The 12,475-nt window shown below is 49.5% G+C and overlaps 1 protein-coding gene across 1 annotated transcript; it reads left to right on the forward strand.

Moving 5' to 3' along the window:
- The first annotated feature begins 1,044 nt into the window (after positions 1-1,044).
- On the forward strand, positions 1,045-12,252 carry LOC118153020 (UL16-binding protein 3). The gene is made up of 5 exons (XM_035296952.3): positions 1,045-1,191; positions 8,159-8,422; positions 8,648-8,923; positions 9,617-9,748; positions 10,980-12,252. The coding sequence occupies exons 1-5, from the start codon at positions 1,119-1,121 to the stop codon at positions 10,988-10,990; spliced, it is 756 nt and encodes a 251-aa protein (XP_035152843.2). The 5' UTR covers positions 1,045-1,118; the 3' UTR covers positions 10,991-12,252.
- The last annotated feature ends 223 nt before the right edge of the window (positions 12,253-12,475 follow it).

Consider the following 12,475-nt stretch of genomic DNA (forward strand, 5'->3'; position numbering starts at 1 on the left):
TGGAGATGAGAAATTATAGAAATAAAAGACACAAGACCCAGAGATAGAGAAAAAAGAATTTGGGCCCAGGGGTCCACAGCTACCCAAATCGCGGAGACCAGCAGTGACCCCGAATGCCTGGATGCTCTCACTTATTGAGTTTCAACTCTGGGGGCAGGGAAGGTTGGGCGTAGGTAGGGCATGGCCGTGGTGGTCGGTGACTGGGGGCAGGGTAAAATAGGGCGTGGGATACAGGTGGGGACTGAGGAATTAGTTAGCTGGGATGAGGTAAAGAGCACAATACATCAGCACTTTTTCATACTTGTTAAGAAAGAACAAAGACATTAAGATTTGTATTACTCTTACCGATTATTTTTTCTAAGGAAAAAGGAAAACCAGGTACAGAAATGGAACATGAGAGTAGACATGGAGTGTGACCACTGAAGCACAGTGCCACATAGAGACAATTAAGCCCCCCAATGTGTGGGGGACTCCCTGACAGCCATCAGGCTTGTCAGAGATAGCTTGGAGAAGTAGAGTTTTCTCCTAACTCCTCCAGGGAAGGAGACGTCTCAGCTATTTTGGACATCTCCTTCCCTCGCTGGCCAAACAGTGGGTGCTTTCCCACGGCTGGCACTGCCGGTCAGCCAAGGCGCCCTCCAGCTGCCCTTATGTGAGCCTGACAGAGGGTTTAAAGCGTCTTGCGTTAGACTAATTCATTTCACAATGTCACCCCTGGTTCACACTTCTGACCTGAGAGGCATTAGTAAAAGAATTAAAATCACCTATTAATAACTAATAACTACTAAGGTTATATTTCTAGTTACTTTCTTCTTCATTATTTGTATGGAAATAGGCTGAGGCTTTTGGCTCCTGCCTCGGCACTTATGGGGTCTACCCCTACACTGTGTCGAAAATTAAAGGAGGCGGTCATAGAAGGAACAGTGTCAGGTTGCGAGGGTGTGTATAAAGTCGGGGCGGGCCACCCGCCCATCTGTGGGATGGGGCGGGGTGGAGAGGGAGGGTTCGCAGGGCCTGGGGCTGGCTGACTGGACTGGGTAGAGCATTCTAATCCCAGCGATTCCTCCGCCGGTCTCCGCCTGGACCACGACTTTCGTCCCCTGCGTTCCAGGACCCCAATGAGACCCCTCTTGCGTCTGCTCCTCTCGTGTTGGTTCCTGGCGTCCAGCTGCTCCAGGGCGGGGCCTGCCAGTGAGTTCCGAGGAGGGGCCCAATTCTGGGGGGCTGTGGACTGCAGCGGGTTTCAGAAGAGGGGAGACAGGCCCTATCTCCTCGGACTGCGCTCTCCCTCAGTTCCCTTCCGCGGCTCCTTTCCCCCAGGGCCAGGGGAGTTGTGAAGGTAGGCGAAGGCTGGGCGCCGCGGCTCACGCACTTTGGGAGGCTCAGGCGGGCGAATCAGGAAGTCAAGAGATAGAGACATCCTGGCCAACACAGTGAAACCCATCTCTACTAAAAAAAAAAAAAAAAAAAAAAAAAAAGAAAAAGAAAGAAAGAAAGAAGGCGGAAAAGGAACCTCAGGAGGGTGGAGGAGTCAGAGGGCTGTAGAAGGCGAGGTGGGGCAGGGATTCCTGGTGCAGTCCGGAAGCCCCATTCGCTGTCGGGAAGGAGAAACCAGAGCCCCTGGAACTCAAGCTGGGGTCCCGACAGGGGTGAAGTGGAGTTCCACAGAGACTCGATGACAGACACCCCCACCAGCCACAGCCCTGCTCTCACCCGCTCTCCACCACACAAACCCTCCAGCACCCCCAGGGCTCCCTGCCCTGGAACTTCCACCTGTGCTTTCCTGCAGGCACTCACCTGCACCCAGGGGCTCAGAAGACACTTCCCACCCCTCCCTCACCATCCACTGCCACCTTTGAGGTCACTCCTTTCACTCCCCACTTCAGCCCAGCCCTGTCATTCCACAGGCCTCCCTCCCCTCCCCAATGAAGGGGCCCTTAGCACCTCCCCAACCAACTGGCACCTTCTCCCCACTTTCCTGAGGACACCCCAGCAAATGCACCCCACGCTTTCCACAGAACCTAGTGCAGCGGGGATGGGAAGCACCATTTCCCCCAAGATGACCCTGGGAACGCTGGTGAGTAGAGGTGCCCACTTCTTTTTCTCTTTCTTTCTTTTTTTTTTTAAAAAGAAAGAAAGAAAGGGAAAGAGAAAAGGGGGAGAGAGAACAGGAGTCTTGCTCTATTGCCCAGGCTGGAATGCAATCTAGAAATAGGTATTAAAAACCTCTTTTATGCTGATGATTGTGCTTAACAGCAGAGGCGGGAAGGAATAAGGAAAGAAAATAACAAACAAACAGCCAACCAATATTTCGTTTAAATCTGTGAAATGCCGTGCAAGTGCTGAAGAGTGATTTGCTTACATTTATGTGGTCACTTTCAAAATAGGTGTAATGTGATACTAAAAAAAAATGTATGTTCTGTGGACCTGGGGTGTAGAATTCTATAAATATTCACTGAGTTTACTTGTTCCAGGTCTGAGTTCAAATCATAAATGTCTCTGTTAATTTTCTATCTCATTGATCAGTCGAATATTAACAATGTGGTGTCAAAGTCTCCCGCTATTAGTGTGGGAGTCCAAGTCTCTTTATAAGTCATTGAAAACTTGTCTTATATATCTGGGTGCCCCTATATTGGGTACATATATATTTATGATCATTGACTCCTATTGTTGCATTGATCTTTTTATCATTACGTAATGTCCTTCTTTGTTTCTTTTAGTCTTGGTTACTATTGTAGTCTATTTTGTCAGAGAGGAAAGTTACAACTCCTGTTTTTTTTTTTTTTGTTGTTTGTTTGTTTTTCTTTCCACTCCATTTGATTGGTGAGTCTTCCTCCAACCTTTTCTTTTGAGTCTTTGTTGTCCTTGCTTATGAGATGAATCTGGATACAGAGTGCCGATGTGTTTTGACTTTTTATTCAGTTTGTGTGTCTTTGTCTTTGATTGGGGTGTTTAATCCATTTAAATTCAGGGTTAATATTGATATTTGTGAGTTTAATATTGTCATTTAATGCTGGCTGGCTATTTTGCCCATTAGTTGATGTAAATACTTCATTATGGAGATACTCTATCTTTTGGTAAGTTTTTGGGATGACTGATACTGGTTGTTACTTTCTGTGTATAGTGCTTGCTTGTTTGTGAAAATTTTTATTTTTCCTTCATTTATAAAGCTTAGTTTGGCTGGATATGAGATTCTGGGTTGAAAATTCTTTTCTTTGAGGATATTGAATATTAACCCCCACTCTCTTCTAGCTTGTAGGGTTTCTGCTGAGAAATCTGCTGTAAGTCTGATAGGCTTCCCTTTATGGGTAACCTGACCTTTCTCTCTAGCTGCCCTTAAAATTTTCTCTTTTATTTCAACCCTGGTGAATCTAACAATTATGTGTCTTGGGGTTGCTCTACTTGAGGAATATCTTTGTGGTGTTCTCTGTATTACCTGGAGATGAGTATTGTCCCACCTTACTAGGTTAGGGAAGTTTTCCTGAATAATATCCTGAAGAATACTTTCCAGCTTGGATTCATTCTCTTCATGACATTCAGGTACACCTATCAAACGTAAATTAGATCTTTTCACATAGTCCCATATTTCTTGGAGACTTTGTTCCTTCCTTTTTACTTTTTCTTCTCTAATCTTGTCTTCTCATTTCATTTCATTAAGGTGGTCTTCGACCTCTGATATCCTTTCTTCTGCTTGATTAATTCGAGTGTTAAAACCTGTGCATACTTCTCGGAGTTCTCATATAGTATTCTTCAGTTCCATTAATTCACTTATATTCATCTCTAAATTGTCTATTCTCATTAGGATTTCGTCAAATCTTTTTTCAAAGTTCTTAGTTTCTTTACATTGGGCTCCAACATATTCTTTTAACTCACAGAAGTTTCTTATTATCCACCTTCTGAAGCCTAATTCTGTTATTGGAACACACTCATTCTCCATCAGGCCTTGTTCCCTTGTTGATGAGGAACTGTGATCCTCTGTAGAGTGAGAGGCATTCTGATTTTGAGTATTCTCAGCCTTTTTATGCTGGTTTCTTCCCATCGTTGTAAATTTATCCACCTGTCGTCTTTGTAATTACCGACTTTCAAATTAGGTCTCTTAGTGGATGTCCAACTTGTTAATTCCCAGGGCCGAAATCTGAGCAACCCACTGTGCCGGCTAAAACAGTGGCATCAAGATTCTTGGTGCTTTTCTGTCCGGGAGTCTCCCGTCTGGCTTCCCTCCTAAATCCCTTCTTCAGTCAGCTCCAAACGTCGGCCAAAAGGGGAACCAGTCCTGTTTACTCTGCACCAAGAACCGCCGCGCTGGGGCACCGGCAAAACCACAGAGCCAGCTGCAAGAATCGCGCTGGCGACCCGTGGGGCTCCTCCGCTGGGAATCTCCTGGTCCTTGTGCAAGAAAGATTCGTCTAAAAGTGTGGCGTCCTCTCGTTCTCTGCGCTTTCACTGGGAGCTACAAGCCTGAGCTGCTAGTGGTCAGCCATCTTGGATCTCTCTCAGAGGTGCCCACTTCTGTCCTTAGGGCCCAGACCCACCTGTTCATCCTACTGGGGAGCCAGGGTCATAGAGAATAGTCACCGTACAGACAGGAGTCAGCAAACCCTTTCTAGAAAGGAAAGGCTGAAGGCCTTGCCGGCCATGGGTTCTCTGTCTCTGTGTCAAGTCCTGTCCCTTTGTAGAGAAACGGCAGGCAAAGCAACCTGGAAATAAAAGGGAGACCAGATGAGGACACCATCCTAGGTTGCTGAGCCCAGATGAGGGCACCTGCTATGTCCTGGCAATTGATGACCCATCCCCTAGGGTGTCATCTCCAAGTGGTGTCAGTTGAAGAGTCACAAATGTGTCCTACCCTGCCTGTGGTTTCTGAGTGGTGTAGATGTGATGGATGTGAGTGGGGGCCCCATGGCTTAGGGCCAACTCTCCCCTCCTTTGCTGCTGAGTGGCATCAAAGGTCCAGCAGGACCATTAGGGACCCTCTCTGAAGCCTCAGGTGTGAGCTGAGGGTGAGGGGGTGCAGCCTTGTGGTGTCCTGAGTGTAGGGCTAAGGGCCCCACAGGGTTGTGGGGTGTCCCTTATGCTGTGCTGAGGTGCAGGATCTGAGAAATAAAGAGACAGGACACAGAAGTACAAAGAAAGCACATCTGGTCTCAGGGGGGCCATGCCACCTATAAGTGGAGTCAGGTAAGCCCCTGAATGTACAGAAGCATGAGTATTTATTGGGTTTAGGGTAGGGGGCAGGGTAGTGAGTGAAGTCATCTTTAAGGATAGTGACAGGGTCGGAGCAATAAAACAAGGGATCCACCTCCATTAGGTCACGTAGGCTAGGAGGTGGACAGTGCGCAGCAAGCGGTCCACCCACATTAGGCCATCGAGACAAGGAAGTGGACTGTATGCAGTAAGGAATCCAATCCCATTAGGTCACCGAGGCATGGCGTGCGCAGTGAAGAGGGTGAAGTGTGCAATACCTCTATCTATGGGCATGCTACTTCCAAAAATATCCATAGGAGGATGCTTTAAGTCACAAAGCAGGGACAGAGCTGTCAGGGTTTACTGCCACCTGCTGGAAGCTTCCAATTTCCATAGGAGGATGCTTTTTAGCCAGCACAGTAACAAGAGCTGATAAAGTTCACAGTCAGCAAGGTGCGATTATCCGGAGGGGTTTTGAGCCCTCAGATGATCGAGGGATTACCAGTCTGAGGGCAGCCTTTCACAAGAACTGGACGCAAGGTCCTACAACTCCTTTATCAGGAGGAGTGGCTCTTGCCCCAAGCCTGCCATACAGCAGGCATCTTTATGATACTGAACGCTGCCACCTGGGTGATGGATTTTTGTCCTGGTATAACTGTTTTCCCTTAAATCATGCTCTGCACTGTGTCTGATCTAGACATTGCACCGACTATAAGATGCTTATTCCTTAATTTATGCTCTGTACCGTGTCTGCTCTAGGCATTCATCCTAGATGAATGCAGTCAACAAAGATATAATTATATATATATATATGGAAATAACTGAGTAGTAAGACATTCTTAGGCATTCGTTCATATATGAACGAATATATGATTATACGTAGATGATTATATAAAAGGAAATAACTGAGTAGTAACACTGTAAACTGAGATATTCTTCAGGCACTAGTTGTGCCAGGATTCTGCTTAGCTCTTCTTCCTCGGTGCCTATATTTGGGGTGGAGGCGGGTTACCCACACTGGGGACTGGGACCAACTGCTTGTGCGGCTTCTGGGTTCCCTGTGGCTCTGCTCCTGCCCATTCCAGGAGAACCACCTGCATCTTTTTATGGCCTGGCCTATCTTCCTAATGACCTACAGGGTGAGTAGCCCCCACAATAGGCAGCTCTGAGGCTGCATGGTAACTGCCCTCCCACAGCTGGAGGCCCATCTCCACCAGGGTCCAGTACTACACCTGGAACCACTTTCAAATGAGGGGATTTCGCTGCTGTGAGTGTCACAGCCTTGCTTCTGAGCACTGGGGACCTTGTTGTAATTCTGCGGTTGGGAATTGCCATGAAATCCACACAGCACCTTTTCCAACCACACGTGCCTCTGGGATCTTAGGGAGTCCAGGATCAAATAGCCGTAGTGGCAGGGCCAGCCCCACTCCTCATTCACAGACTGTGTATGGCTGCACCCAGCTACAAGGGCAGGGTTGAGTAGTGACGGGGAGGTCATATGACCAGCACAACCTGTAATAGTTATGGAATTAACGACAAACTCTATCCCCTCCTGGTACAAATCCAGGAAATGTGAAATTACCATCAAATAGGTCTATGAACGCAGCACATCCCTCTAACTGGACCTGACACAGGTGTCCATCCGTTACTTTGCCCCAAATGCACCTCATGAGTAACAGGGGACCAAGTGAATGTTTCAGATCCCTGGGAGAAGGTTGGGTCACACACTGTATCCACTAGGTGTGTCTGGGCATTTGCTGTTTCTTGGTGTACAGTTAGCAGAGTGAATGCCCGTTTGACTCCGTGGGGAGGCTGAAGCAGTCACTGCAGTTGCTGTGGGTTGAAGGGGCCACCAGGGGCTCCGGGCTCTTCTCCTAGTCATGGACTCTGGTCTGAGATGTGGCTCAGTTCTCAAAGTTGGGCAAAAGAGCTTGGTTATTTTTGGGGGAGACTACTTTCAGCCTCTAGGTCATCCATCCTTGCATTTTGTCTTTGTTTGTTGTAATTATTTAAACTCAACAGTATCTGTGTGGAGTTTCATTTCTTTTGGATCTTGGACCCCTTTGTTCTATGAGCCATGGGTATAGCTTTGCATGGCTGAGGTCCCCAGCTGGCATTGGGACTTCCCCAATCATTTCCATCATGGCGCCCTCCATCCTCCTGACACTTGACAGCCTCCACTTGAGATCTGTTATTTCAGGGTTTTCCATCCCCATTACTGCTGGGTGCCCATTTCAGGAACAGCATTTCCTATCCCCAATCCCGGCCTTCAGTAATGGGCACCCCTGAGCTTCATGACAATCTGCTGCCTTCTCCTAGGGCCTTCTTTATATGCTGGGTAAACAGGAGTCCTCCAGGCTTCCCATGAGCACAGAGGAGGGACATTATTCTGGATTTTCATGCTGCAGCCACTCTGGCATGGGCGCTTCTCTCGGCCTTTTGTTCCTTCCTCTACAACCCGCCTCGTAAGAGCTGGGTTTTTTGTTTCATGCAGTGTGGGTCATTCCTTTTTCCAAGATCCCAAGGGAAACCTATAGCAGATGAAAAGCACATTCCAGGAAACTTACCATGTCTTATTACCCATAGTAAATAAACTCACCCTTATCCAATGTTGACTACATCATACCCACAGCACCCTGCACTGATCCTCAGGGCGCCCTCCCACGCTCTCCCACCTCCCGCAGTCCACCTGGGCTGCTGCTGAAGATCCTGCCATCTAGGCCCTTCCTCCTGTAGCAGGCCTGGCACCTCCTTGGCAAGGTCCTGTGCTGACCAATGTATGTATAGGCCTGGGCAGAGTGGGGAGATGGACACATTGGCGACCCATGGTTCCTCCACAGACAAGAGACCACTGCCCAGGAAGACAAGCCCATGCTCTGGCAGCCCAGCCCTGCAGGAAACCCTCTTGCTGTCACAGTGTCTGAGGTCTTTCCCCACCCCAACACTCTCCGGTGTTTTTCTTTTTTTCCCATAGACGCTCACTCTCTCTGGTACAACTTCACCATCATCCGTCCGCCCAGACCTGGACAACGGTGGTGCGAGGTCCACGGCCAGGTGGATCAGAAGAATTTCCTCTCCTATGACTGTGGCAGTGACAAGGTCTTATCTGTGGGTCGCCTAGAAGAGCAGCTGAATGCCACAGATGCCTGGGGAAGACAACTGGAAATGCTGAGAGAGGCGGGGCAGAGGCTCAGACTGGAACTGCCTGGCATTGAGCTGGAGGATTTCACCCCCAGTGGTGAGTGAAGGAGACCGAGGACAGAAGGGAGCAGACTGTGGGCTCAGGGGCTGCACTGTGTGCGGGGAGAAGACATTAGACATGGGGCCTCCATGAAGCCCAGCAGCAAGGGCAGGACTTGGAGGAGACAACAGGGTCAGATGAGAAGGGGCTCAGAGGAGGAGGATGTGGGGCAGGAAAGAGAATTTGTAAAGACCAGAGCTGATCTCTTTTTGATTGGAGCAGGACCCGCCAGGCTGCAGGCCAGGATGTCTTGTGAGTGTGAAGCCGATGGACACAGCAAAGCATCCTGGGAGTTCAGATGTGATGGACAGAAGTTCCTCCTCTTTGACTCAAACAGCAGAAAGTGGACAGTGGTTCATGCTGGAGCCAGGCGGATGAAAGAGAAGTGGGAGGAGGACAGGGAACTGACCGATCTCTTCTGGAAGGTCTCTGTAGGAGACTGCAGGAGCTGGCTTCGGGACTTCCTGATATGCAGGGAGAAGAGGCTGGAGCCCACAGGTGACTACAGGGGAGCACTGGGAGCGCCTGGAGATGCCACTGAGTTACAGCCTTGTCTGTCGTTGTCTGTGGTGGGTGGGGGTGTATGGGTGTGTCAGTGTTTGTGTATGAGTGTGTGTGGGATTGTCAGTGTGTGAGTTTGAGTAAGAACATGACCCCTCATGGGGACTCCTCATGGGGGCGCCTGTGCTCTCCCATCCTCCTCTCCCTTCTCTCTCCTGACTCATCTTCCTCATGGCACTTGCTTCTGCTTCCCTCACTGTGAATTTCTCGCCAGCCTCGGAACTGTGGGCGTCATTGTGTTTCTAGACCTTTATCCTTAGATTTGCCTCCTAGGATTACTTTTCCTTTCCTCTCCCCTTGGTCTGTTTCTGGAAATCCATCAAAACCACCTTCAATGCCAGCCCAGAGATCCTCCCTCCCCCGCCCTGGGGCATCACCTCCTCTTCTGCCAGAACAGGAGGGTGGGCTGTGCTGTCACCTTGCTTCCCTTAGCAGCTGTGTGAGCTCCCCGAGGACAGGGGACACCTCAACTCCCTTCCTACCCCAGGACCTGTCACAGCTTCTGCCCCACAGCAGAGGGGGACAAAACCTCTGCCTTGCAGGATGACCTGGGGTGGCAGGAGCTGAGGAGGTGTCCTCATAACATTTGGGGCCAGGACAAGGGTTGTCACTCTTGTGTTTCCATTTCAGCACCACCCACAGTGGCCCAAGGCATAGCCCAGTCAAAAACCACGGCTACCACCCTCAGTCCCCCAAGCTGCTTCCTCATCCTCCTCTGCTTGATCCTACATTGCTTCTGCGGAGAATCCTTTAGAGTGACAGGTACTGCGGGCAGAATTGGGAGGGGAGCAAAAAGCAGATGGGTAAGGTGGGAGGACAAAGAAGGAGTATTCCCAGAGTCCCACCCTTCGCCATGGCAGGGACCTTCTCATCCTAACATAAGACAGGTGAATGATACCTCATGACATGTGTTGGCAGTGACCTGGGAAGCTCAGCCCTGAGTTCTGATGGAGTCTGACCTTCAGACGCCAAAGGGAAAGGGAATCACCTATATCAAGGCTCAGGGCCTGTTGAGCTCAAGAGGGATTAGCCAATTCACGCCTGTTGCAGAGCAAATTATTATTCAGGGAGGGTAGTGGTGTGTGTCCCGCAGGCAGCAGGAAATCAGACATGGGCAGGTCACACAGTAGGAGAGGAGAAGCATGGTGGCTTCACCTAGGATGTCAAGGGAAAGGGCATCCCTGAAGGAGGCTAAGAAGGAGTGATCTGGGGGAATCCCAGGAGGAGGGGGCTGTGAGGGCCTGGGTTCACCCCATTCCAAAGGCTACATTCCCAGAGAAAGCAGCTTGGGTCCCAGCAGTTAAGGTGGAAGGTGAAGAGTAGAGCATGTCCAGGATGAGGTTTAGGAGAAGGCCAAGCCACTATAACCCATGGGATTGCCAGCAGGGCTCTGTGGCAGTGCCCCTGCCCTCCCACCTCCTGCACACTCCAGATCCTGAGCCAGCTGAAGGCCCTGCCTGGAGCAGAGTGGACGCAGACAGGGAGCTGAGCTGCTGCTGGAGTTCCATGGTCACCACTGAGCTTGGCAAGGAATGAATGGGGCAGGGTGGGGACAGTTTCATTCAGAGCTATGGGTGCAGCTCCCAGGGTGAGAAGAGGCTGAGAGCAAAGGAGAAAGAGCAGGTTTGCCTGCAAGTCCACCCAAGGCCAGGGAACATGGATCCAGAGACCTCTCTTTGGACAGGACACCCCAAGATCCTCTAGACCCTTCTGTGAGAAGGAGGAGCAGGCCCTGAGTGAGGGTGCAGACCCCTCTTTCCCAGCCTCAGTTCTGAGCCCCGGTCGGCTGTAGCAGGGCCTGGGCTGGCTCTGTGATGTGGTGAAGGAGGGAGGAGGTTTGGAGGCTGCAGAGCCAGGGGGAGGGTTGGAGGAAAAACATGGTCCTTATCTGGGGGAGAGGCTCCAAAATGGGGAGGGCCTGGGAGGGATCACCCAGGAGAACAGACCCAGGTTTTTCTCAGCCACTTAAACCAATGCTTCATCTTTTCTGAAGGTGGAAGATGACACCAAGAAGCCCCTGTTAGGCTGGAATGCTGTGGCTATTCACAGGCGCGACTCCACTACTGATCAGCACGGGAGTTTTGACCTGCTCCGTTTCTGACCTGGGCCGGTTCACCCCTCCTTAGGCAACCTGGTGGCCCCCTGCTCCCAGGAGGTCACCGTATTGATGCGGAACTTAGTGAGGACACCCGACCGGCATAGCACACTACAGCGCAGAACTCCTGGACTCAAGCGATCCTCCAGCCTCAGCCTCCCGAGTCGCTGGGACTACAGGCATGTGCCACTGCACCCGGTGAGATGAACACTTTTCAAAAGGAGACACACAAGTGGCCAAGAAACATGAAAAAATGCTCAATATTACTAATCATCAGATAGGAGCCAATCAAAACTGTAGTGAGTTACCATCTCTTACCTGTCACAATATCAGAGATGGTGGTGAGGCTGCAGAGAAAGGAAACAGACACCGTTGGTGGAAAAGCGAACCTGTTCGCCACTGTGAAAAGCAGCTTGGAGATTTCTGCAAGAGCTCAAAATAGAACTACCATTCAACCCAGCAATCCCACTTTTGGGGATATACCCAAAGGAAAAGAATTCATTTTATCAAAAAGACACCTGCACCCATATGTTCATTGCAGTGCTGTTCTCACTAGCAAGGACACAGTCAATCTAAGTGAACTGAATGAAAACAATGTGCTGCGTAGACGCCATGAAAATCTGTGCAGCCATGAAACACAGCAAAATCATGTCCACTTCAGCATCACGGATGGAACTAGAGGCTGTTATCCTACGCAACCTAATGCAAGGACAGAAAGCCAAAATACTGCATGTTCCCATTTGAAAATGGCAGTTAAACATTGAATTCACATGAACCAGGCACTGGAGATCACTAGATGGGGGAGAGAGGAGGCGCACCTGGGCTGAAAACCACCTGTTGGGGACTCTGCTTACTGTTTGGCTGATGAGATCGTTGGGACACCAAGCCTCAGCCTCCCAAAATCTACCCGTGTAACAGCCCTGCGTGTGTACCCTTTAATCTATAATATAGCTTGAAATTAAAGATGAATAAATAAAACAAAATGATGTAAGGCCAAAAAATGGGGTTAACTGACCAAGGTAAAGAACTCTGCACTATGAACTTTAACCCAGCTCAAAAAAATAAACTGTAGTCATTTAAGATAATCGTAAATTGTATGATGATAATTGTGTAAAGATTATACATGAAAGTGCCAAAATCCTAAAATTAAACACTGTATAATGGAATTTCAGATGATTTCCATCTTGTTCTTTATACCTTTACTTTTTGTTCCATTTTCAAGTGACATGTTTTATTTATCCTCCAGAAGTCACCTCCTGCACCCAACCCCTCCTTTTCCACTGTCCACCTCAGCCCTTCCTCAGGCCTGGGACTGTGGCTTCCTTAGTACTGAAGGCACAAGAGCTGCATTCAGCCTTGGGAGAGAGGAGGATGCAGGGCAGGTGGTGGGGGTG

Source organism: Callithrix jacchus, chromosome 4 (assembly GCF_049354715.1).
Source record: "Callithrix jacchus isolate 240 chromosome 4, calJac240_pri, whole genome shotgun sequence".
Lineage (NCBI taxonomy): Eukaryota > Metazoa > Chordata > Mammalia > Primates > Cebidae > Callithrix > Callithrix jacchus.

What these genes read in the sequence shown, in the direction of transcription:
- LOC118153020 (XM_035296952.3), top strand. Translation starts at nt 1,119, where the DNA reads ATGAGACCCCTCTTGCGTCTGCTCCTCTCGTGTTGGTTCCTGGCGTCC. An exon ending in CTCCAGGGCGGGGCCTGCCA is followed by an intron (nt 1,192 to 8,158) that starts GTGAGTTCCGAG and finishes TTTTTCCCATAG; the next exon opens with ACGCTCACTCTCTCTGGTAC. An exon ending in GGAGGATTTCACCCCCAGTG is followed by an intron (nt 8,423 to 8,647) that starts GTGAGTGAAGGA and finishes TGATTGGAGCAG; the next exon opens with GACCCGCCAGGCTGCAGGCC.